General features: G+C 37.5%; 1 protein-coding gene across 3 annotated transcripts in view; it reads right to left on the reverse strand.

Annotated features, from left to right (window-relative positions):
• PLEKHG2 (pleckstrin homology and RhoGEF domain containing G2) overlaps positions 1–27897 on the reverse strand; it is a 1701404-nt gene that overhangs the window by 547476 nt on the left and 1126031 nt on the right. For all 3 annotated transcript variants that reach the window (XM_044062076.1, XM_044062085.1, XM_044062066.1), the window contains exon 6: positions 13802–13848. In XM_044062076.1, coding sequence (XP_043918011.1) covers positions 13802–13848 — 47 coding nt within the window. The remainder of the gene's footprint in view (positions 1–13801; positions 13849–27897) is intronic.

Below are 27897 nucleotides of genomic sequence, written 5' to 3' on the forward strand. Positions count from 1 at the left end.
TTTTTAGTTCTGGCTGACTAATAGTGTCATTTGGATTTAGGTCTAACTTTATTTTGTCCATTTTAGTCTGTAATGTATTTAATTATTTACCTCATTCTTTTGTTTTACTTATATACCAGCATGTAGTTCTACCATTAAGTAAGCCTTTAGTGAGTCCCAAAGAGTATATCATTTTCTTCACCAAATGTATTTATTTCTATAAATGTCTTTATCTCATTTACATAAGACTCCTTAAATTCTTTTATTTTAACAATGTGTGGTGGTAGTCTTTTATGATGAATTAAGATATTATGTTTTAAAATATTGTTGAATACAACATCATTGTGACCTGATAATGGACATGACACTAGGAAACTTCTCATATTTGAAATCAAATTGCCTGTAACAAAAACTTTATCAATATTTGTCTGCATTCCATTTCTATAAGAGAAATGGGTGTATTGAAGTGAATTGACTTTTCTTAGTTCATGTATATCCTTTAAGTTCATAAGGTTTACAACATTTAATAAGTGTTTACCTGATGATGTGATTCTAGGTTTCTTATTAGCAGTGGTGTTCTTATCAGATAATATACAGTTAAAATCATCAAACATTATGACATCACCTTTCATATAACAGGATATAGTGTCTAGATAATGTTTTGCATCTTTAGCTCTAATCCCTGGAATCCAGTAAGAGTTTACCAAAGCATATCCATTACATTAGGTATAACTGGGGAATTCTTCCAGAGAATGAGACTGCCTCTTCTTTTAGATTTAAATTCAGAGCCTGTCAGAATTAAATAATTCCTTAATGATAATTTATTAACATCCTTATTGAGTAAATGCACTTTTTGTAAAAATACTATTTGAGCTTTATGTGACTTCAGGTATTTAAGCAGGCTTCCCCTCTTTACTGGATTATTTAATCTGTTAATATTAATAGATAAACATTTAAAATCAGACATTTATAAGGGGACAAATTACTAAAAATTACTATTATGTAAAAAGAACTATTATATACTTCAGAGACAATGATAAAGAGCATTCAGCTATGGACAGAACTTTTAAAGCAATTAGAATATTATTTAACAATATAACCTTAAAACATTCTACCTTGGAATAACATATTCATAGTTTGTTGATAAAATCAAACAAACTACATCTCAACCTCCCCATTAGACTCATTGCACATAGCTCATGCTGCTGCTTCATGCATGCATGTTCCCTATCTTGACAGGAATCATTTTAAGAAAGTCCTTCTAGAAGTTATTAAGAAAGACAGAAAAGGCTACTTAGGTCCCATTTCACTTTAAATAAGCCAGATTAGTTATCACTATTCCCATCTTCTCTTATAACCTCTTACCCTCTCACTATATTAAGAAGGTTACCAGATGTCAATTTAACATTTGTTATTATATAGGTCAAGAAGTTGCATATTATTATTTATTTTATTTTACAGTATATAAAATTATTTATATAACAATCTACTACCTATATACATGTCTATTTGTCCTCATTTCTTTCTATCACTGCTTATACTATCCATCTTATACCATTTACTATTTACACGAACTCCGTATTTCAGTTATAATCTATATGCACTATGCCGTTTGAAAGAACATATATATCAGACAATTGTTATTCCAATTTACTCTTTTTATTATATACTTTTATTTCTTACAATCAGTCCACTGTCTTATTTATGCATTTTATCACAGAGAAATTGAATTAACATAAAATATTTTTTTTAAATAAAATTGATCAATAATCTATTTGTGATTTTTAAACCAAATACCAGAAAATATACTCATTTGTGTCATACCAGAATTATGTCCTATTATAAGCTGCAGTGTGCTCCATCTATTATCAATCTGTTAATATATAACAAGCAATGAAAACTACAAACCAGCTATTATTAGTTTTACAGCTCATTTTTTACCTTTCATTTATTATATTATATGAATTAAGTATATTACTTATGTATGATTTAATACAATGTGTTTTAATTCCTATATATTAATGCTTTTAAGTTACTTTATCAGTATTACTACTTAAAGCACACTGCATTTCCCATACTGACATTATAATATATCACTTCTGGTTCAGAATGTGACTTTAAAGGTCAGCTCTCATTTTAAGGAAGAAGAGGGTAAGAATAACAACTTATAGAACTTTTTAAAGCTTATAAAACTTCACAAAAGTGCTTGCACAAATAAATAGCTTCTATTAAACTAAAATTCTATTAAAGGCATGAAAATAGTCTGTTTAGCTCTAACTGCATGCATAGAAATGCTTGTAGCATTCCTGAGTGAATTTAAACACTTCAGCATTTAATATTAGCCCTTCAAAGCCATCTAGACAAGAAAAAAAAGTAAACATGAAACACTTTAAACTTTCAGATACTTCCACAAATAGATAAAATCTTTTCAGAAACTCTGCATGTACAGATAAACTTGTAACAATCACAAGTGTTCATTTTTAACTTCATTTTAAATAAAGGCTTAGCAAGTTACTTTAATCAGTAAATAACTACAGAATATTAGAATAAGACAGTAAAAAGGCAGAATTAGAGATACAACAATGACTCCATTTCATATGCATATGTTTTCTCAGGTTCTCATCTATTATTTTATAAGAAGCTTTCTATCAATCTTTAAAGGGGACCTAACAATAAAACTTGGGTTGGAAGAATGCCAGTAATATGTGATAAGAATTCAGCTTGTGTAATGTCAATGATGGGCTAATTGTTTAGTGATGTTCCAATACTTTCTTTTGTATATGCAACCATCCCCTTATGTGAATTAGAATGCAAATGAGTATACTTTTTTGTTGTCATTTTATATTCCAAGTACTGTGTTTAGTAGCACAGCACAAAACCATATTAATCACTTAAAATGTTTATTTCTTTACATAAGCTTCCTCATACTGATATTTTATATTAAGTGATATGCATGGTATGACTGATTAAGCTCTGTGCCTAGTACACACCTATGAACCTATGAACCTTGTAAAAAGTGATATTATGATCTGATCCTTACTATTTATACACTTATCTATGTTACAGAACAAATATTGCAATGAGAATTATTTTTTTTCATTTATCTTTCAGTTTTTTTTACTGTTTTTGTCTTTAACTGACCAACCATTCCTTGCTACATTTCTTTTGAGAGATATAGACAAACTCCAACTCATTTATTCTGTTTCTACAATTTATTCCTCTGTATAAACTTCAGAGTCTTCCAAAGAGTTAATAATCCTCTGTTTTTCTATAAGATTAATCTTTATTTTTGCTGGAAACAGAATTTATATTTTAATATTGTTTTTCTTTGAGTCCTTTATAAGAGGTACACATGATTTCCTTTTTGACATAACTGAAGTTGAATAATCATTGTCAAATAGTATTTATTTTTTAACTGGATAATTAATCCATGCTATTTTTAAAACAAGATCTTTATCTTGGCTGGAAAAGAATCGAATGATCACTAACCTTGGTGTAGGTGGAGTTTTCTTTGCAAATGTGTCGGAAAGTGATCTGTGTGCCCTCACAATACCAAAGGAAAGAGCGTTAGGCAGATTCAATGTCTTAAGTAGCCAGGTACTTAGAAATTGAATCATACTGTTTCCTTCCTTTTTCCCAAGGAAGCCATTAATCTTAATGATGTTCCTTCGAGATCTGTTTCCTAGATCTTCTATTTCTTCCTGAACATAAGCTGTTTTGTTTCAGGAAAAATTCAGTATTACTCTAACTCTTAATCATTCTTCCGTCTAAATAAGACATTGCCTCTTCTATGTTTGAAATTTGTGAAGATTGTTGTTTAAAAGCTTCACTCAGTACTTCTACCTGTTTTTACATTCCTACTTAATGTTGGACTATTTTGCTTTCCGATTTATCCATCTTTATAGAATGTTCACTGATGTTGCTGAGTATAGACTGAATGTCTCTCCTCATCGTATTGTCCTGTACACTGGGGGTTTTGAGTGGATCATTGTGAGGGAATAAGTTTCTTAACAGGAAAAAGCAAAGAAAAAAGTTTCCAATTTATTTTTTCTTGGAGTAGTTTTTTCAGAAGTAGTTTAATTATGCATCCAAAAAAAATTTAAAACATATTCTTTGAAATTTTCTGCAAAAATCCTGTCAGAGATGTTAAAACAAAGCAGAGCAAACGTACACTGCTGTTAACTGTTCACCATCTTGGACATGCCCCACTCATCTGACTCATTTCTGCTACTCCTCAGGAGAAATTCCAGGTAGTAGAACATCTTTAGGTACAAGTCCATTCTTTTAGAGTTAATCCAAAGATTTATCCTATAAAGCTTTACTTCTAGGATATATGACCTTAATAGGAGTGGAGTGATGGAAGGTATATCTCCCTGGCTGATGGAGAAAGAGGAGGACAAAATTATTGGTGAACACGTTTAAATGTAAGGATGTTAATAACAAGGCACTTCTTTCAATGACTGGATGACAGATTGCTATTTTGGTGACAAATGTGGAATCAGCTAATGATATCAACAAACAAACATTGTTGTTGTTTCTGATGCATAATTTACTTACAGAGATGAATAATGATCAAAACACAAAATATTATCTTCCAGAAATTGAATAATTGGATGTTTTCTAGAGAAAACTGTGGCCACCATGGAACAAAGTGGGAAGGAGGAGGATACATCTGTATTCAATTACTACAAAACAGTATGAGATGCAGTAACGAAATTACAATAGTCACCATTTAGAATTGGTGTACCGTAGGATCATAGGAGGTTGCTAAGCTAATAACCCTAGGGCCCTTACAAGCCTAGTTAAGTTTTACACTTAGTTCCATGATCAGCACCTATCACCCCTGTCCAAGAGGGACATAGGTGGAACCCCTGGGGTGAATTTATGGTTACCCATCCAATTGTCCAGATTGTGTTTGAAGAGGGGCAATGAAGTGCTCTGCTTGTGATGAAACAGGAGTTGGTTCCAAAGGTGTGGTAACCTCTGGGAGACAAATCTGTCCCTCCAGCAGGTTCTATTAATGTCATATACCAGGTTAAGGCCATTAGAGTGAGTAACCTGTGTACCATTTGACTTATGGATATGCAGCATTTCCAATCAAAGCAAGGTCAAAGACTGCCTTATATGCAAGGCAAAGATTGCCTCTGAGTAGTATGCATGAAAAAGAATAAAGTGACAGTTATTTCAGATGATCCTCATAGGACAGATGCTGAAGACCTTGAATTTTCCTTGTGAGGAACCTTTGCGGTTTCTCCAATTGTTGCAGGTGCCATAAGGTGCATTATACTCAATTATTGGCCTGATGAGGGAAGAGTACAAGGAGGTTATAATTTCTTTTTTTTCTGGAGGCAATGCCCTTACTTATGAGTTGAGCAATATAGAATGCCCTTCTTACCACTATGGAGATCAAAGGTAAGGTTGCTGTCAACCTGGATACCCAGGTCTCTCACTGCTGAATGTGTACTAAGGGTGTTGTTACTGATGTGGTTAGTTAGCAGGAACATCGCTCTTAAAAAGGGATGATAATACATTTTTTTACACTGAGTTTAAGGCCATGACTTTAGCACCAATCATTTGCTTGTGTAATACCCTTTTGTAGGATTTTGACATCATTTAGAGATTCTATGACCACTCCTAGTTTGCAGTCATCAGCAAAATTTGTCAGCCACAGACCTATAGGCACTTCTGAGAAACAGATTCCAAACAATAGAGGTCCCAGGACTGATCCCCGTGGAACACCACTGGTTGCAGGCATACTAATAGAGGTGGATTCCCCTATTTTGACTAAATGTGTTCTATCAGTGAGCCATTTAGTGACCCATCTAATGATATATGGCTTGATACATAGCTGGGTGAGTTTGTCAATTATGCCTGAGTGGGGGATAGTGTCAAAAGCCTTGGCTACATCTAGGTAGGCTGTATGCATAGATTTCCCCTCATCAAGGGCCTTGGTCACTGTCTCGAAGAAGTCCATTAGGTTTAACAGGCTTGATCTCCCTTTGACAAATCCAAATTGAGTAGAGTCAAGTGCTTGGAGATTACCAATATCTTGCTGATAGGTCTATAATGATTCTCTCCATGGCCTTCCAGAAAAGGCTAGTCAGGCTAATAGGTCTATAGTTCACAGGGTCAGTGGAAACACTACTTTTGTGCAAGGGGATAACTGTGGCCTTTTTCCATTCAGCTGGGATGAAGCCAGTGCTTAGACTATGATTGAAAAGAGTACCCAATTACATTGCTAATTCTTATTTGAGCCCATGTAGGATGCAGCCTGGGATGTTATCAGGTCCCATGGATGCTGGCACTATCTTCAGGAAATAGAAATATTGTTCAGAATTTCTCTCTGACTGAGCAAAGAATTGTCATGTATTCTGGCAGAAAAAACATAATCTTTAATCTGTCAATTACGACAAAGTAAAGCCCTCCAGGTCTTTTGTTTAAATCCACAATAAACTGCAGTCTAGACCAATGTTCTAAATATCTAAATGAAGTTTCAACTTCTGCAAAGCATGCTGATATGAAAATGTTTGTAGTCAATAAATGTATTTATTTATTTATTTATTTTACATTTGTTTACTGGGGAGGTCTGACTGGACAGAGCTGTCCGTTTTCAGCAGAGACCCAGGGAGAAAAGCTCCAGAAACAATTACTAACATACTATACATAAGATATTTACATGATGTGGTTTACACAAACAGTTACAAAATATAGCAGATAACATATGATTGCATAAGATATTTACATAAGCATAGTGGTTTAGACATACAATTAAAAGTATAGCAGACAGTAACACATGACTGTTGTTCATACAGTATGTTTAGTAGAGATAATCTTGAAGATGTACTAAAGATAAGAGAAGAAAAAACTAAAAATACTAGCCAGTTTGTCGAAGGAGGAGAATATAGACAAGTTCATATGAGGTTTATTGACATTTTTAGGGAAAGATTTTCAACTTAGTCTAGGGGAGAGTCAGTGGGTGTAGACAGGGCAGTGGGGAGTGGGCAGCAGTGATTTGGTAAGTATAGTGCATCTGTGGGAGATTTAAAGAAGAGGTTGGATAGTGGGTAGGAGAAAGGTGTTAGAATATGTCATCCAGGTGCTAGTAGTTGTTTAGGTGGGAAATAAGCGTTTTTTTGAAGATCGTTTTATTAAATTGTACCCAAATTTGTAGTGGCAGAGAGTTCCAAGTCTTGGCAATGTTGCTAGAATACAGGGAGTCACCAAAGCTGTAATGGCTTTTGGAGATAGCGATTAGTGCTTTGTTAGTGGATCTAAGTTCTCGGTTATTGCAGTAGAGGGTAATCAGATCTTGTAAGGCTGGAGTTTTGTCAGGTTAGTACAGTATTTGGTGAGCTAGAAGAAGTTGGTTTAGAGCTAAGATGTTAGGGAATTCCAACCAGGAAAGCAGTTTTAGGGCTTGACAGTGGTGGGTATGGTAGGAGGAGTTTGTGGTGAATTTTGCTAGTTTGTTGTAGCATACTGATAGCTTATTTTAATCACTCTTGTTTAGATTAATTAGGACAGAGAAGCATACAGTAAGGTAGGGATAAGATGGATATGATCTAAGGTAACTTTACAGTTACTGGTTAGGACATTTTTAAATCTGTAAAGATTACCTAGTATTTTTTGTTGACTTTGGCTATTGTATGAGCTATGTGTTTGCCAAATTTCATATTATTGTCAATAATGACCCTTAGTAATTTGGTTTGTGTGACAGGGGAGATAGGGGTATTATCTGATGCAGAAATAGAGAACGGGTGAGTAGGTAGTGCTGCTTTGGAAGGATGGAAGAGCATAAGTTGTTTTTTTTTAGGATTTAGTATAAGCTGGGAGTTTGTTAGCCAGGTTTTGATGGATATAAAGGGTTCATGGGTCTTGATATGAAGTTGTTGGAAGGTGGGGGCAGAGCAGATTAAGTTGGAGTCGTCAGCGTATTGAACCAGTTTTGCTAGAGGGGTGGCTTTGTGAAGATTATTTGTAAATATAGTGAAATGTAGGGGTCCTAGGAATGATCCTTGGGGTACTCCTAGTTTTACAGGAAGTACGGGGGAAAGGGAGTTTTACCACTGAACAGCTTTTTGGCATTGGGAGAGGTAGTCTTGAAACCATAATAGAGTGGGGGTAGTTAGATTTAATTATGAGAGTGATGTTATTAGTTTTGTATGGGAGACTGTATCAAACGCCTTTGATAAGTCAAGGAAACTGCAGACATTAGTTGGCCATTATTGCATTGCATATTTAATAGGTTACTAAAATGGAAGAGTGCAGTGGCAGTGCTATGGTTGGGTCAGAATCCGTGTTGAGCTTTGGCAAAACGATTGTCGGAGAGGAGATGTGTTAGGATCTGAGTGTGGATACATTTTTCCAGTATTTTAGCCAATGGGGAAAGTATAGCTATAGGGTGGTAGTTTGTATTGGTATAATGTAGGAGATTTTCCAAAGAAGTGGCACCTTTTGTTCTGAGATTGATCTGTTAATGATTATAGAGATTGGGTAGGAAATGGCTTTGGCGACTATTTGTAGGAATTTGGCAGGTAGTTTGTCTGCTACTAGGGTGGTGGGTTTAAGTTTGGTTAGATGTCTATAGATGGTGTAAGTTGGTACAGGTTGAAGGGTGAAGGAGTTGGCGTTATTTGATGGGTTATATAGTATAGTATAGTAGGGGTTGAGGAGGGTGGATCTGTTGACAGCTTTACTACAGAGTTGGCAAAGAACTCATTGAATTGAGTGGCTGTGTTTATAGAGGTGGTGTCCATGTTTGGATGAGGAGTTTATCTGGTTGGAGAATACTGTTTATATCAGCCCAGAACTTTTGTGGGTTGGTACTGTGCTTAGTTTGAATTTCACTATTGCATTTTTGTTTGCCTAGTCTAATTTTTTTGACAGAGTTTCTCAGTTCTAAGAAGGTTGGCCTATTAGGAGTAGATTTGTTTTTGTGCCAGATGTCCCATGCTTTGTCCCTTTTTATAAGTTGCCTAGTGCTCTTGGTAAGCCATGGAACATGGACGGTTTTAGTGCGGATCTGTCTTGGTGAGGAAATATGGCTGAGAATGCCTAAGAAGATAGTGTTGAAATACTCAACTGCTTCATCTAAAGGAAGTGTTAAAATGGGGGACCAGTTAGAGTGTTTAAGGGCTGTATTAAGGTCGTCAGCCCTGAAGTTCTTAGTGTATCTGATGTGTTTAAGAGAGCTAGTTCTAGTGAGTTTCATTTGGTCTCTGATGAAGGAGGTTGGGAGGTGGTCACTTAAGTGTCAAGTAGTGTACCAAAATTATGGGTGAAAGATGGACGATTGGTAAGAACCCAATCTAGTATTGATTCTTTTTTGAGGTTTTGTCTACCCTAGTAGAAGGTTGTATAAGCTGTGAGAAGCCGTAAAGGTTAATATGATTTGAGGGGTGGGGTGATTTAAGTGAGGTCCAATCAATACTGAAGTCACCTAGTATAATGGTTTCATGGGGAGGGTTTCTGATGTCCAGTGGAGAAGGGATTCTAGGGTTTTGATGTTATCTCCTGGAGGGATATATGATCCTAAGATATTTAGCTGGTTTTGTGTATGTAGTCTTACCTTAGCAAGTAGGATCTCTGGATTATTAAATGCAGGGATTTCTATGTTAAATAGTTCAACATTGATGTTTTTCTGATATAGGAGAGCGACTCTGCCTCCTCATTTAGCTGTACGGTCTTTTTGTAATATGCTATAACCAGGGGGAAGTATTTCTTCATTTTTAATGTGTGATTTGAGCCATATTTCTGTGAGGAAGATGATGTCAGGTAAGTATAATGCTATGGTTGCATGGAGCTCAGTGGTTTTGTTAAGGACGCTTCTTACGTTATGATTTATTATTAGAATATCGGATGTTTTCTTAAGTAGGCTAGCATAGGTTCTAGGCTGATTTTGGTAATTTGTTGGACTTGTCATTGGACCTAGGTTGGGGTTGATATCACCACTGCAAAGCAGGTGAGAGGCAATGTTTATTATGTTTTGTAGATATTTGGAGAAGGTTAAGTCACATTGTATGAATATGTTAGATTTGCTTTGATAATAGAGGAGTTTGTAGGAGTGTAGGTCATAGGTTGTGTGGTTAAAGAGTGAGGTTGAGATGAGTAAGGGGTAGTTAGTGAATGTTGGGAGTGAGGCTGAGATAGGGTGACTTATGTTGGGGATTGCAATGTTGTTGAAGTAGGGTGAGGTTAGATGGGCTGTAATGGTGAGTGTTAGTGTTGAATTATTTGATGGGAATATATGTCTGGTTTGTTAGAAGTAGGGTGAGTGTATAGAGATAATCCTGTGGAATGTGTAAGGGTCCTGATAGTATATTGATAGGATGAACTGCAGCAACTTTGTGAGTGGGGAGGTTCTATGTGTAGACTGTGTAATATGAGAGCAAAGGGGGGGGGGTGGTTTGTGCAATTGGCTGAAAGATGGAAGTTGGGTGTGGGTGTGGTAAGGTTAGGTATAAAGGAAATGAGCTAAGGTTGGGTGGGAATGGTGGGAACGAGCAGAAGAGCTGAAAAAAAAGTATCAGGAGTCTGACTAAGTAAAGAAGGCAAGCACTATTGTCCTTTAATCACAGGGATTATACCAGTTACTGTGATTCCACTATTTATTCACAATGAATAGAAAAATAACTGCTGTGAAGGGACTTGGGTGACCTTACAGTACACAGAAATATTGGAGAATTTAAATAACTGTAGAGCACTGTCCTGCTTACAGGATGAGATGCATATCTGGGCTAAGATTCAGTTGTTTGGTGGTTTGCTGCTACCTAGTGGCAGTTAGTTGTAATGGCAGAAAATTGAAGAAGAGGAAAAAGACCTTGCAAGTGTGCAGGCTATGCCAATATAATAAAATTAAGTAAAAGCACTAACAACTAGATGCAGTAATTAGTTAACAGGGAATACACCTACTTAAGAAGATTTCAGAGAATAAAAATCCCATTAGTGAGTCCTTTTACCTTCAGTTGTTTGCAGGATAATTTTCAGAAATTCTTCACTGAGGGGGCAGCCATGAGTGAAGTAGAACTAGCGTTAAGACTATGTCAGAGATTAAAAGTCCCAGTAGTGAGTCCTTTTGCCTTCAGTTGTTTGCATGATCATTTTCAGAAATTCTTCACTTGGGAGGGAGGGGTGAGGCAGCCATGAGTGAAGTAGAGCCAGAGATAAGAAGATTTCAGAGAGGAAAAATCCCAGTAGCGAGTCCTTTTGCCTTCAGTGTGAGCCTAAATGCCTAAATGCTAAACGTTTGCACTGAAATGCTAGATTTTATAAGCTACATACTATATTAAGCTGTCACAGGGCTGCTAACAGCTTCGCAGGCCTGAACTCCATTTTATGACATAGACTGATTTTCTTGGTAGCCTTGTTTTTTTATGGTCAATCAGACAGAAATTCTGTAGCAATACTTCTATTTCCTGAATATAGTGACGGTATGAAATATCAGTTTCAGTGTCAAGTTCTCCCATGTTTTATTCTGCTTTCTACAGTTGTTGTCAGCAAGTTTGACATTTTTCTAATAATAACTCATTGTTAAACTATGACAATTACCCATACTTCCTTTTTTGCAGACATTGCCTATAATGTGGAAGTGTCTGGTGAAAACAATTCAGCAGATCACAGAAGCATGAATGGAAAGGCAGATGTTTCATCCCAACATACAAGTAAAGACAGAACAAAAATTGCTGCAGTTTGAGGAAAAGAAATGCTACTGAACCTAAAGACAGTATGTATAAAGAGAGGGGTGGGCAGGTCCACACTGGGTGGGAGTGCAGTACTAGTAATCACACTGAATTATTTTTGTTGTATCTGCCATTCTGTTTCTTCACCAAGTAGTTAAGGAAAAAGCTTTGTCTCAAAATAATCCTTGCAGATGATGACTCAAGCATGTAATGACTTGTTGGTTATGACATAGCTGTACAGCACTTTTAATAACAGTAACAGCAAAGTTCTAATACTTTACTGTCCGTCTTTCAACAGTCTATTTCAATGCTGTTTCTGCTAAAAAAATGTAATGTCAAAATTGTCAGCTTATACCTACAAACAAAATATTATAGCAAACAGAAATCCTGACAGTTTCACAAATCTTTATTCACTTTAATCCTTATTAACAGCTTTAACACTCTTTGTTTTACAGAAGCAGTGGATTGTTCAAGTCTTAGCAGAAATACAAAATATAACATTCAGAGATGCAGCAAATATTTATTGACATTTACGTAATATCCCATTCTAGCAAAGTACATACAGCTTTTCAGCTGTCGCAAATAAATGACAACCTCAGCTGCTGCAGAGATACTATATAAGGAAATAAATTCTTCGTTTTCTATACATTGTTATGGTTTGCCAGAATTTCTCAACATGACATTATCTGTACTACCATATGTAGCTGCTAGCTGGATATTTTCAGCTATTATGATTGCTAACTGAAGTTGAAAGTGGAATGTCTATGCCTTCTTTGCACAAATATATTCAAAGATCTCCTGTCCTTGCTTAGATGTTTGAGGTATGCACAAAGCATTTCCTTACAAAACAATTAAACGAGCTATTTCCCCACATTTCAGATAGTTCAAAATGATACAATATTCAAATGCAGCTGCTAATGGTGCATTTTTTTTCTTTAAGTGAAATGGGGAAACTTTATTGATTGCATGAAATGATTGTTTGCAAACTTTAAACGTGATGTTTTATGACAGAGTCAACATGACACTTAAAACTGTAAGGGATATATTCCTTTAAGTGATTGGTGCCTTTAGTATGTATAGAATACAAGTCTGAATGCCATGTGTTCTTGTTTCTGGTAGCACCTTAAAAGTATGCCTGTCATGTTCTTGAATGTCCTGACATTACCACATGTTACAGAAACCACCAGTAGCAAACAAAGCTATGCTAGGCATGCATGCCTGCTTATGTTTGCTTTATTTTAGTCCTTCACTTGAAGAAACACAAGCTTGCACAAAAGGAGTAGCATCAAAAAATAATAGAAAACTGCAATTCTCAAGCTAGAGTTGGCATTGCAAGGTGTAGAAACCAGCTAGCAGTAACTTGCAAATCATCAGAGAACAAGTTTTTGTTGACAGGAGCTTCATTTCACCATCTCAAAGCCAGAAATATGTTTCATTACTTGACATTTTAAGTTCTTAACTCTTATTTATTGCAAAAAACATCTGTGTTCCTGATGTAATTTGGAAAACAAATGCTGTGGAATATTCTAGTGAAGAAAGAAACAATAAGAAGGGAGACCAAAGAGATAATATCAAATAAAATTATGCAGATTTTCTTTTCTCCTTTACTTTTTCTTCAGCTAATAAAACTTTTCTATTTGCATGTTTGTTTTCAGCATATGGAGGGAATTTGTCTCCTACATAACATTGTAGACAAGCTATCATGTCCCTTACTACCAAATGACACTATTTCAGATTTACAAAGGTAATGATCTTCCTTAACCACAGCTTCCTTTGCTGCTTGGGGAAAATGATGTCCCATGGTGAGCCCTGGCTACAGATTAGTCATACTTGTAACTGATGGGTTATACAAGGGCATAAATGGGCCTGCATACACTTTGGGCTGTAATTTCAGACAATAGTGCTACATATGTTTCCAGTTTTCATTTCCTTTCAAGACACAGTTTGTGTCCCACTCTACTTTGAACCCAGTCTGAAATCAAAAGATGGAAATGTGCTTATACTGCACAGGCCATTTTAACATAAGCATTGCAGAAAGTTTTCAAGACACTGATTGCTTGCAAAATAACCTGATCCAAGACTACCTTAGGGCAATTAATCACACAGCTAAAGAAAATATTTTCTACGTTTAATGCTGTACTTACTTTGGATAGTTCATACAGTAGAGAGTGTAGATGTCAAATTCTTCACTCTGAAAAGAAAATGGGGAAACCATCAGCCAAAGAACGCTGCAGTTTGTGGAAAGTAAACAAATATGCAAAGAATACAGCAAAGGGAAATGAAATCATGGAAAATGTAAAGTGCTAGTCTATAACTAGATACTGAGGCTAAAAAGGCAAAGGTCTGAGCATTAAATAAGCATCCAAATACAACAACAGTGAAAATAAACCAATCTTAATTCATTTTCCACACAAAGACCTATTTGTTATTTTAGGAATAACTTCCTTTTCCCTGCATTTTGAAGGCAGGGAGAGAGAAAAAAACTTGTTGCATACTGGTATCAGCAGAAGAAAATGAAAACTTACATCAAGGAGCAATCTTCACATATTTAGGCCAAACTGTCTTACCAGCAGGGCATATTATGTAATTAACTACTGGTCGCTATACTGCGAACATACAGGTTTTGGACAGCATTGATCAGTATGACATTCTGACACGTTGACGGTGAGCACAATGTTACATATGAACCTGAAGTCAAGAATTTGTACCACAACTAATGTAGAGCATTATTAGTATATGGAAAAATGAGTGGTAACAAATGTCGGAATAAATACATAACAGAGAGCAAAGCCTGCACTTTTTAATGCATTACTTGGGAGCATTTGTACTGTCTAAGGTGCATAATAGAAGGCATAGTAATCAGCAGATTTCTAAATCTCTTTAGGAAACATACAGAAACAGCAAAGTTAACAGTTTTCAAGAACTGTTTGACCTTTTGCTTTCCAAAGGTTAGACAACAAAATATGCAAAGCAGAATAAAATTGAACACTTCTAAAGAATCATATATACTCAGTAGAAAAAAATAAAACAAAACAAAAAGAAATTACACTCATTAACTGCTTCTGTGTGAAACTGATTAAAATTCCATTTACAAAAAAAAAAAGAAATATAAAATCAATAGGCATTTGGTCAAAAAATAAAGAACAAATGTGTTAATATTTTAATCATGAATACAGAACTTCTTCAGATAGAGCAATAAGTCATACTTAGTTTAAAAAAACATTTGCAAACATAATGTGACTTGAAGAATCACATGACTCCTAAACTGCATGCATCTTAAACATCATAACTAAAAAGAATCAAATGACATTACATAATGACCTTACATCTTATTTTTAAAGATCTAGATTTTAAAATGCTTTTTATGCTTTTATTCTCATTGAGACTTGGTAGGGTTGATTTGTATTCCATGGTAATTGCTAATATAATTCAGTTTTCTCAAAGGTAACATCCAAGTCATTCCTCTGTAATTTGACTTGGCATGTTCTGATACCGAAAATGTAAATTTCTTGAAAGATGAACATACTACTGAGTATGTGTACACATATTTATATACATATATATATATATATATATATATATATATATATATATATATATATATGTGTGTGTGTGTGTGTGTGTGTGTGTGTGTGTCTACTTCCGACTTTTAAAATGCAAAAGACCACAATCCCGAATGAAAACTTAAATCGTCGACTTTCAAAATACCACAATTCAGAAAACTGACTTTCAAAACACTGCAACAAATAATGCTGGTGTGCGACCATTTCCCTTCACTAGTATAAGTGTAGAAATTCTAAGAAAACAAAATAGTGCAATTCCTCTTCAAAACACACAGAGCTAACTCTTTTGTGAAGTTAATCACTTAGTATTCAATCAATAATTCGAACCAAGGCAGGTGTTCAGTCCAAGAATAACAACCAAAATCACACTGGAGTAAAAGGTTAAAATTTATTAACCATGAACCAAGGATTAGGCCCAAACTGCAAACTCCTTCTTGTTTGCTTACTGCTGGGCAGAGAATTAATTCATCCGTGGTTCCTCTCGGCGGTGAGTTGGACCATGAATCAAATGTGTCTTCTATTAATTTCAAACAGTGGCTTAAGGGGACTGTTTCCTTTGAGGATCTTGGTAATAACTTAGAGCCACAGACCCTTAGGTGCTATGGTTTCTTTTGAAAAATCTATTTTTAAGTGCAAAAAGCTACAGCTCGAGAATGCTTATTTGCATGAATGCATTAAGGTTAGAAGGATTTCTAAGAGTGTCCGGTCTTGGAAGTTCCCCAATGGAGCAAGAGTGGGCTCTCCGTTTCACGAGGAACTTATTCAACTATTTGACCGGCACAGATGTGAACTGTTGGAGTGCCTAGTCAAAAATAATCTGAAAGAAATTGATGTTCTAATTAATGGGTCAGAAAGACTGGACAATGTCATCAATAATGAGTTACTGTTCCCATATTATAAAAAAGATTATGTGGCTATTTTTAAAAGGGTGGACTTTGATTTAAACAAAATTAGGAATAATTGTTTGTTTGTGTCTTTCGGCTTTTCCCGGTTAGGGGTCGCCACAGCGGAACTCTGGTCCGCTAATGATTGGTAGTGGATTTTTACGTACTGGGTTACCAGCCCTGATGCACAACCTTCAATGAAGGCACACCCCATTCACATATGCCTCCACACAGAAGACGCTCTAGCTGAGAATTGAATGGGACAACGTCTTGCTATGAGGTGACAACGCTTTAAGGAGAAAAAATTTGAAAGGGACTGAGTAGCATACATGGTAGGGAAGGCATATCCTAAACCACCAGCAACCAACCGGAATTAAGAATTTGATGACATCCCTCAATGGGAGGGATCTACCAGATTAGATAACCAGGCCTATGCTCAAACTGAAGTCCCTTTAGATGGAAATCAGGCAAATGAACCCCGGAGATCCGAACAGATCCAGAACCAGAAAACAGGGCCAACAGTGGTTATCGCATCTTCTGGGGATACCATCAAGGGAATTATCGGCAGGAGAAGCGTACCTTCAATTGGAAATGGTAACAGACATGGGAATTGACTGTATGGATGGATCTTTTGTCACGGAAGAAGATGAAAATTATGTTTTAGAAGTAATTCATAATCAAGCAGGTGACTTTACCTTATACAATTATAGTGACTTTAATTGCAATATTGAACATGAAAATTTGTTAAGTAGGGGAGATCTGTTTGTCCCCTCACCGAGCTTTTAAATTGACAAACTGTTAATTGATCTAAAACTGTTCCTTAGAAAGTTTTTTTTCAAGATTTTGTTTAGAGGGGAGTCAGACGGATAGAGGGAGTTTTTTCAAAAAAGTAGTTATATTTGACCCCCCTTTGCTGTTACCACTGATTGTTTTTGAAAAGCTGGTGGAATTTGAATTTAGGAATTTGAAGGTTAAAGGTTCACATTTTTATGGCAATTTAAATGCCCAGGAATCTTTTTTGCTGAGAGAACTTTCAAACAATAGACATCTTAGGGTTATGAAACCCGATAAAGGAGGTGGGGTGGTTATCATCAGCAAGGATGATTAAGTTAATAAAATGTTGTGCCATGTTAATAACAGTGATCTGTATGAGGAAACTTCTCTGAGCTTGATCAGATTGGCCTATCAACGTAGTGATTTTTACCTGCAGGACATGCTGGATGAGGAAGAAGTTTCCCAGGATGTGTGTGGGTATTTTTATGTTAACCATCCAGTTGTACCTTGTATTTTTGGTATTCCCAAAATACATAAAAGTGCTATTAATCCACCTATGAGGCCAGTTGTTAGTGCCAGAAAGTCTAAGACCTACCCCCTTGGGGAATATGTAGACATCATTCTAAAGAATTGTTTGGACTCTTTCAATCATATATGCAGAGATTCCTGGGACGTTTTGTTGAAAAGGAAAAATGTGGAATTTTCTGAACAGTGTGTTTTCATTACCAAAGACATGGTTGAATTGTTTAATGTCATTCCGCGTGAGTTGGGACTAGAGTGGTTCCACAATTTTCTATGTGAAAGTATGGCCTTTGATAATAATATGGTCAATGTTCTAGTATTGTGTAAGGAATTGGTATTGAAATACAATTTCGTGTACCTTGAAGGTCAGTATTTTAGACAAAGAAAAGGGGTAGCGATGGGGGCTGCATGTGCCCCCATCTTTGCCAGTCCTGTTATAACGGGAGAGGCATGTTCTTTTCCCACAATTTGGGATCAAACCATATATCTACGGTTTATGGATATTTTTATAATGTGGGATAGAACTGTTGGTGAAATTGGGGGGGGGGTTCATGGATGTTTTGAACTCTTCTACTTCCTTCTTGAGGTTTAGACATCAATACAATTCTTTTTCTATCAATTACTTGGACGTTACAATTTCCAAAGATCTAGTCAATAAGAACTGGGTTAGTACTGTCTACCGAAAACCCACATAGAGCAATAGCATATCACACTATAAGAGCAACCATCCCTCCCATCAAAAGTTTGGGATAGTCAAGGGTCAGTGCATCCGCCTACCCTGGATGGTGTCTAATTGGGAGCAATTCTTGCAGGAGTGTGAAAAACTTGGTACTATGTTTTTTGCAGGGGTTACCCTACAGGGTTGTTGTCACAAATGGTTGATGACATCAAATCAAGGAGGGCAAGTGGGGATATTCTTCCCCTTATTTGTTCCCCTATGGCTCCTGGTGGGGATGCATTTAGAAGGAAAAAGAATAATGGTAGTCTGGATTTGCAGGGGGCCTTCATAACTCAGTTCTGCAATGAGGCATCTCAAATTAAGGACATTTTATTCAAGTATTGGAACATTTTTTTCTCTTTTCAAGGATATGGCCAGCATAGCAGGGGCCAGACCCCAGATAGTTTTTAGGAGAGGAAAAACCTTAAAAAAATTCCTCCATTAATTGTGGTCCTTATGTTACCAACAAAAAATGGGGAACCTACAAGTGTGAGAGTTGCACACAGTGTAAGGTGGTTTTGGAAGGGGACCGGATTGAGGTGAACCATTGCAACATTTGGTCCAAGGCCTATAGTAATTGCAATTCTATTGGGGTCATTTATTTAGCCAAATGTTTGAAATGTGAACATTTTTATGTGGGAAAGACAAAGAGGAAGTTTATAGAACGTTTGTATGAACACAGGTTGGACATAAAGAAAGGAGACATGAGAAAGGATTTGGCCAAACATGTTAGTGATAATAGAGATCACACTTTTGGCTTTTTTGTCCTAGAACGAGTGCAAAAGGATCTTAGGGGTGGACCATGGGAAGATATATTGGAGGCAAGATAGCTAAGTTGGCAACTTAAATTCAATGCCACTATCCCCCCTGGCCTTAATGAAAGTTTGTCCATTACCTGTGTTTTAAAATTAAAATCATACATAGTATAGAGGGGGCCCTTTAGGTTCATAGGGTCATAGGTAGGTACTAGGCTATCTGCCCAAAGGCATTTATAAGCCTAGCCAGAATGTGTTGGCTTTTGCCACCCCCTTAGATTAGTTCCCTGTGCCTCTGTCCAGCAGAGCCATTGAAATGATCCCTGGTGTAAACTTTCTGTTTCCCATCCACTCATCAAGGTTTCTCTTGAAGAGGGTTAGCAAGGAGCTCTGCCTAATGTAGATTGGAATCTTGTTCCAGAGCATGGGAAGTCTCTGGGACAGGAATCTATCCCTCCAGCATGTCCTATTTATTGTTCTGGTGAGGGTTAGATCCCTGGAGCATGTGGCTCGAGGGGATATGGTTTTCTTTAGGTGGAGCATGCCCATCAGTTCTGGGTTGGACATGGCCTTCTATGTCAGGCAGAGATCACCTCTGAGTAAACAGTATGCAACCGAGTACAGCTGGAGTTTCTTCAGTCGAGCTGCATAGGGCATCTGCTTGAGGCCAGTGATCCTCTTGGTGAGGTACTTCTGTGGTCTTTCCAGTTGTTGCAGGTGTCTTGTAAGGTATACTCCAAATGGAGCATTGTACTCTATGATGGGTCTGATGAGTGATGCGTAGAGGGGCCCAATGACCTCTTTTGATCTGGATGCAAACTCTTTTGTGATTAGGTGGACCACACACAAGGATTTTCTAACCACTTTGGCAATGTGATTATCAAAGGAGAGGTTACTATCTACTTGGGTCCTCAGATCCCTTATTACGTCTTCCATATTTAGGGGGCTACCACCTATGTGGTAGTTTGTGGGTACTTTGTTTATTCCAAAGGGGATGACTATGCACTTTTTGGCATTTAGCTTGAAGCCATGGTTTTTATACCAGGTATCTGTCTCAGTGAGACCCTTTTGGAGGATGTCTGTGTCAATCGGAGAGTCAATTATAGCCCCTAGTTTGCAATCATCTGTGAACTTGGTCAGCCATAGTCCTCCTGTGCTTGCCTGTACCTCTGAGAAGTATATGCTGAACAGGAGGGGTCCTAGGACTGAGCCCTGGGGAATGCCACTTGTAACCGGTTTAGAGTCAGACCTAGCTCCCGCAACTCTTACCATGTGGGTTCTGTCCGTGAGCCAGATGGCAACCCATCTCGTGATGTAGGGGCTTGTGTTCAGGCTGGTGAGCTTGTCTATAATACCTGAGTGGGGAATGGTGTCAAAGGCCTTTGCAAGGTCTAGGTAGGCTGTGTGGACCACCTTTCCCTCGTCTATAGCCTTGGTAACTGTCTCAAAGAAATCCAGCAGGTTTAGGAGGTATGATCTACCCTTAACAAAGCCGAACTGTGTAGGGTCCGGTGTTTGGAGGTTCCCAATGTCTCTGTTAATGAGATCCATGATGATGCGCTCCATAGCTTTGCAGACCAAGCTAGTAAGGCTTATAGGGCGATAATTCACAGGGTCCATTGTGGCTCCACCTTTGTGGAGCGGAATAACCATTGCTGTGCACCACTCTGTGGGCACGTAGCCAGTGGAGAGGCTGAGTTTAAACAGTGTGTTTAGGTAAGGGGTTAGTTCATCTTTGAGCTCATGTAGGACGCAGCCTGGGACACCGTCCAGTCCCATTGATGCTGTGTTTTTGGCTTTGGAGAGGGCTCTTTTAACCTGAGTGTCTGTGATTTCAGGGGCACTACATTCTTCTGGCAAAGTTATGGGCCCTTTTGGGGGTGAGAAGGGTGTGAAGTTTGCACTGAACCTGTCTGCCAGGATGTTGGCTATATCGGTCGGTTCAGTGAATTTTGTGCCATTCTGCACTAACTCCGAGCAGATCTGAGAATTGACACTTAGATTCTTGATATAGCTAAAGAATGCCTTGTGGTTATCTTTGGAGTCCATGGCAATTTTTCTTTCGAAGCTAGCCTTGGATGATTTTATGAGGGAATGTAGTTTCTTGAAAAGGGATGTCTTCCCTTCTTGGGATTTTACTCTTTTCTGTACTAGTTTCCTCCTTCTATTGTATAGCTTGTTTATGGCAGGGGTCCACCAGACTGGTTTCCTTTTCTTGGATGAGTGAGTCTTGGTTTTGTTTGGGATAGCATGATCCATGCATTCTTGCAGGTGTCCATAGAGTGCATTAGTAAAGGATTTTGCAGCTTGGACAGCATTATCCTTTAGCATGGGGGTTTTGAAACTTCCCACCTTGGTCTTAAGTAACATGAAGTTTGCTTTTGAAAAGTTTTTCACTGTGTTTTTTTTTGACCGGGGGTGGTGGCAGAATGTGGATATCCAGAGTGATTAGTTTATGGTCAGATCTAACCAGCAAGGGGTTGACCTCTGGTGTGGAACACCAGTCACCCATGTTGGTGATGACCAGGTCTAATATGTTGTCACCTCTGGTGGGGGTGTTGACCAGTTGATTCAGGTCATTTGAGTTCATAAATTCTAGGAAATGTTGGGCAAGGGAGTTTGTATTTGAGTAGTTCTCCCAGTTAATGTTTGGGTAATTGAAATCACCCAATATCAGGGTATTTGGTAGGACCTTTATGTTTCCCAGTGTTTCCAGGTATGTGGCGTGGGGGTCCTGGGACATGGTGGATGATCTGTGGCAAGCTATAATTTGAATAGCAGATTTGCCCATTGTTAGTTGCACGTGGATGATCTCTGAAGCATCATGCTGTGCCACTAACCTGGAGGAGTGGGTATCCTTGATGAATATGGATACTCCCCCTCCTTTTGTATTTCGGTCTGGGTTTTGTGGCCGAAATGTATGGTATGAGTTGCAGCCTGGTAGTGCTGGGGTGCTCTCTGGAGCCTTAAACCAGGTTTCTGTTACTGCACATATATCGATTTTCTCCATATTGAGGAGTGCCTCGAGTGCATGCATTTTGAGGTTTAGACTTCTGGCATTGAGTAGCATTACCCTCAGTTTTTTGTTACTTGTGCCATTTATGGCAGTGGGTTTGTCTTTTGAGCCTTGCCTAAAAAAGTCACTATGGGGGTGGCAAGAGCCTTGGCCAGTATTCGAAAACTTAAGGGTGACAGGTGCAAGCCATCTCTAGCGAAACAGCGTGGCCTGTTGAGCATGTCATCCCAGGCTGACAGACACTGGATCCCCTTTGAATGACACCAGAAGCTTAGCCAATTGTTGAAAATGATATATTTTTTTCTCTATACCGTGGTATCATTCTTGGTGAGGGCAGGATGCTACTCAGGGTCAGAGTCATATCATAATTTCAATAGCCAGGTAGTGTAAGTTCTCAGATCTTTATATTTGAAGTGGTATTTATTACATTGTGAGTTTCAAATGTACAAAAAAAATTTGTCACTCTGTTTTTTTACTTCATATTGTGCTTTAATATTCAATCAATTACTATATGAATATATGATACTTATTTTGGTGTTATTTCATCTTTTGATGCATTCATTTGTGTGATTTAAATGTTTAATTGATTGGGGATTTTTACTGGATGTGTGATTATGGGTGGGGTATTTAAATGTAGAAGATGGAAGTGTATGATGATTCTGATGAAGTTTTTTTTTTTATGAAAGCGCTAAATCCTTGGTTCATGGTTAATAAATTTTACCCTTTTACTCCAGTGTGGTTCTGGTTGTTATTCCTGGACAGAACAGCTGCCTTGGCTCAGATTACTTTGTGTTTGGCTTGTCCTATTTTCGTGGTTCTTCAATCAATAATTAACATTTCATGCACTTAACTCTTCAAAATTTACAGAAGTAACTCTATTTCTGTAGGTAAAAACTGTCTTTCGGCTTTTCCCGGTTAGGGGTCGCCACAGCAGAACTCTGGTCCGCTAATGATTGGCAGTAGATTTTTACGTGCTGGCTTGCCAGGCCTAATGCACAACCTTCAACGAAGGAATGCCCATTCACGCATGTCGACACACAGAAGACGCTCTAACTGAGAATCGAACGTACAAAGTCTAACTGTGAGGCGACAACGCTACCGCAGCACCATATAATTTAAAAAAATATGGAGGACGTTTTGTACCCAGCAGTTATGGAAATGTGTTCAGAACAATGCAGTAACAAAAAGGTATTTGCATTTTTCCCCACTGTAGTGCGATCTCGGAGTGGGCATATTTAGTTAGGGGGGGTGTGGGGGGGTGCAGCCTTCTGCATAATTGGCTTTTAGATATTCTGGTTTGGAAAACAAAGGTTTGGAGATAATTATGGAGATTGTGCAAGGTTTAGTAAGTGTGCTGGTAATTTGAATTATTTGTTAATGTGCTGATGATTTATTTATTTATTTATTTTATTTTACATTTATTGACCGGGTTAGTCTAACTGGATATATGTCCATTTTCAGTACCGGCCCGGGGAGAAAAGCTCCACATAAGCAAAATTTACAGCTTCAGGTACACATAAGTCAATTTGTAACAAATTAAGGTACAGTACTATTTTAAGCTGAAGAATACACATTATATACACAAATATTACTATTAAAGTAGCAGAAGATAAGAAACAATTTTAAAGTGGCACACAATAAGAAAAAGAGGTGAAGAAAAAATACACAAACAAATGTAACAGTTCAAGGAGCAGTATTTAGCAGTGAGTCATACCATTTATCCTATAGTAGCATAGCAACTTTAGGGAAGCATGTAATAAGAAATATAAAGAAAGTCTATATAAATATTTTTATGCGATAACAAGTTACTGCTGCAAGCTGTGCAAGTACATAATTAGAAGATCATGTGAATGAAAATGTTATAAATACTAAATTAGTAAAGGTGTGTCTACTGTCTGAGGCATGGAGAGAGTTGGAATTAAACTGCAAATGGTTATGTAGGTAGGGTTCAGAGAAAGTGGTGGTAAGATTAGTCTGGGTTACTTTTATACTACAGTTTATGTTGTGATTTGAAGAGTGTGTGGATTATTGGTGAACATTTCCAGGCAGTGTACAGTTTTTTTTTTTTTTTGTTTAGTACTCTTGTGGTTCAGGGAATAACATGTAACGTATGTGCATTTTGATTCAGTGTTTAGAAAGTCAGCAATTTAAAGTTTCAGTATTCTGCAGCTTCTGAATTGTGGTCTTGACATTGTGAAAGTCAGTATTTTAGGATTTCAGTAATGTGAAGTACATATATATATATATATATATATATATATATATATATATATATATATATATATATACACTGCGGTGGTGGTGCTGCGGTAGCATTGTCGCCTCACAGCAAGACGTTGTCCCGTTCGATTCTCAGCTAAAGCGTCTTCTGTGTGGAGACATGCGTGAATGGGCGTACCTTTGTTGAAGGTTGTACATCAGGACTGGCAACTCGGTAAGTAAAAATCTGCTGCCAATCATTAGCGGACTGGAGTTCCACTGTGGCGACCCATAACCGGGAAAAGCCGAAAGATACAACAACAACAACATATAAATTTATATATATAAATATATATATATATATATATATATATATATATATATATATATATATATATTATATTATATTATATTATATTATATTATATTATATATATTTGACTTGGTAATACCTTAAGCCTCCTGTAATGGAGGCCCATAGGTTATATGCAAGTGACTCCTTAAGTACATAAAAATGTTTTACTTATGTGGTTTCTGAATACCAATGAGTTTTTTACTTTTTTATAATCTTTATGGATATATTGAGGCCAGTAGTATTGTTCTATACAGAATGTCTAATAAAATGGTACAGGAATCAACAGAAAACAGAGCATGAGTTACAGATATATTGGTCAATTGCCCAAAGATTTTAAGTGTGAAATGTAACATAAGGGCTGATGGATAAAAAAATGACACTGACTTCAAAAATACAGACAAACATGCCTGTCTTTTAATCAGTGACAGATGTGAGACAATTGTAACCGCTGTACAATACTTTTAAAATTGCTTTCATGTTTGCTGAAAAAGTTGGAAGAGAACCCACAGCTTTAGAATACTAACCATGTTTTTCTTAACAATGTTCTGAAGGGCTATAGTACCTACAGTGTATGTGACAACCATGCCTGTCTTTTTAGGAACTTCAACAGGGACATTGTTGTTCTTATGAGCAATGATATAAACTATGGTATTCAGACTTTATAGATTTATAAGGCTCCTCCCCCTTACATCCTTCACTTAATCCCAGCAATAGTTGAGGCATACTACTGATATCATATGTTCATGTAGGCAGTGCAGATTATGTGAACTATTACTAAACTCCTTCTTTGAATAAGTGAGTCTTGAAAACCTTATGTGATCAACACTCCTTTCATGGAAATGTTAGTGCAATCTGCAAGCAGAAACATTTTATACACTTTTGCATCTGAATAACTTCATTAAAAGCTGCTTTAGCTGTAAAAGTAGAGGCATCGAGTCTTATTAACAAATCCAATAAAATGCACTGCTGTTTTAGTCAATCATAAACAGGCTGTTGATAAACCACAGTGAAAAGTGATAGTAGATTTGTGCCTATAGAAGTGAATTCCTTTTCCCACATAAAAATCACAAGACTGACAAACCTGGGGGGCACAACCACCCCTGTGGCTATGGCCAGTCTACCTTCTTTGGTGTTAATTACATTTTTTTTAATTACATAATACAAATAGTCCTGACTTTAACATCTCGGCTGCTAATACATCTGGACTCGGTGTTAGCAAGGCCTTCCTTATGTCCACATTCCTTAATGTCAGTCATTTATAATAAATTATATTCTTGAACATGAATGGATTGTTATCTTGTTCACAAAATCAAATCAATATTTATGTATATTTTCAATTTATGCATGACTAATTTAAAAAACACAACCTTAAACTCTGTTTTAATATCTTTTGCTGAAACCATTGGTCTAAATGGATTGAACTTTACATAAAAAGCCATTTAGGTTTAGGAGTGTGGCAAACATTAATTGGTTACTAAGTAATAATGTAATTGTTTAATATGTTATACAATACATCATCAATTATAGAATAAATAATGTTGATATCTCCAACAAGAACATGTGAACAGTGCTTCTTAAAATACCCCACATCTTTATGAACATGTATCAGTGCTATCCACTAGTAATTCCTTAAAGTGGCTCCATCAGCAAAATATTTTTTTTGTATTCATTCATTAATTCATTTGTTGATTATCTGTTGACTGGGTGCTACCTAATAGGTCAGTGCCCTCTTTTTTTTTTTTTTGGGGGGGGGCCCAAGGTGCTATGTATACTGACTAGGGGGTAATTTAGCCAGAGTACCATTTTCATTAGGTGCCACAGGATCTACCACCAGAGCTACCACCAACTCAAGTAAAATAAATCTGAGGGTGATGCTACTCAATGCTAGAAGTCTAAATCTCAAAATGCACACACTCAAGGCACTCCTTAAAATGGGGAACATCGACATCTGTGCAGTGACAGAGACCTGCTTCAAGGCTCCAGACAGCACCCCTGCATTGCCAGGCTATAATTCAGACCACACCTTTCGGCCACCAAACCTGGACTAAAAAACTAAAGGTGGAGGCGTGTCCATATTCATTAAGGGTATCCACACCTCCAGGCTAGTTGCTCAGCATAATGCATCCGAGATTATCCAAGTGCAACTAACTCTGGGCAAGACCGCAATCCATATTGTAACTTGCTACAAATCCCCCACCATGCCCCAGGATTCCCACTCCTCATTTCTTGATACACTAAAAATATTAGGGTACAACCCAACACCCTCATAATGGGTGATTTCAACTTCCACACCATTAACTGGGAAAACTACTTATGTACCAACTGTTTTGCTCAACGTTTCCTGGAATTCATAAATTCCAACACCTTGGATCAACCTATCCACACCCACACCAGGGGCAGCAATATCCTAGACCTGGTCATTACCATCATGGGCGACTGGTGTTCCACACCAGAAGTCAATTCCTCATTGATCAGATCCAACCTCAAGCTAATCACCCTAGACATCCCGACCCCACCCTCCATTAGGGAAACCACCATAAAAAATTTCTCCAAAGCCAACTTCACGCTTGTTAAGACAGAAGTGGCAAACTTCACGACACCCATGCAGACAGACAATAGAGGTATGACTACTGAATCCTACACAAATGCACTTTATAAGCACTTACATGAGTGCATGGATCATGCTATCTCTAACAGGACCAAGATGCTATCCTCCAAAAAAAGGAAGCTAATCTGGTGGTCCCCTGCCATAAACAAACTCTACAACAGAAGAAAGAAACTGTTGCAAAAAAGAGTAAAATCCCATGATTGGAGGAACTCCCTGGTCATCCTCAGTAAGAAGCTGAGATCCCTCATAAAATCCTCCAAAGCTAGTTAGGAAAACAAAATTGCCACTGATTCTAAAGACAACCACAAAGCAGTCTATAGCTATGTCAAGAATCTCAATGGCAACACTCAGATCTGCTCTAAGTTACAGCACAATGGCACTAAATATACAGAACCAACTGATATTGCCAACATTCTGGCAGATAGGTTCAGTGCTAATTTTACCCCTCTCTCACCCCCTAAAGGGCCCATCTCTATACCGGAAGAATGCAAAGTTCCTGTAATCATGGCTGCACAGATGAAAACCACACTTTCCAAAGCCAAGAACACAGCATCCGTGGGACCTGACAACATCCCAGGCTACGTTCTACATGAACTACAGAATGAACTGGCACCCCACCTAAGCACCGTGTTCAATCATAGCCTCACCTCAGGCTTTGTGTCCACTGAATGGCGCACAGTGATGGCTATCCCACTCCACAAAGGGGGAGCCACCACAGACCCTGGGAACTACTGCCCCATTAGCCTAATGAGCCTGGCCTGCAAGGCCATGGAACGTATCATCATGGAACTTATAAACAAAGAGATTGGTAATCTCCAAACCCTGGACCCCACCCAGTTCGGGTTT

The sequence above is a fragment of the Protopterus annectens genome, chromosome 1.part0, assembly GCF_019279795.1.
Source record: "Protopterus annectens isolate FY-2018-M chromosome 1.part0, PAN1.0, whole genome shotgun sequence".
NCBI classification, from domain to species: Eukaryota; Metazoa; Chordata; order Ceratodontiformes; family Protopteridae; genus Protopterus; species Protopterus annectens.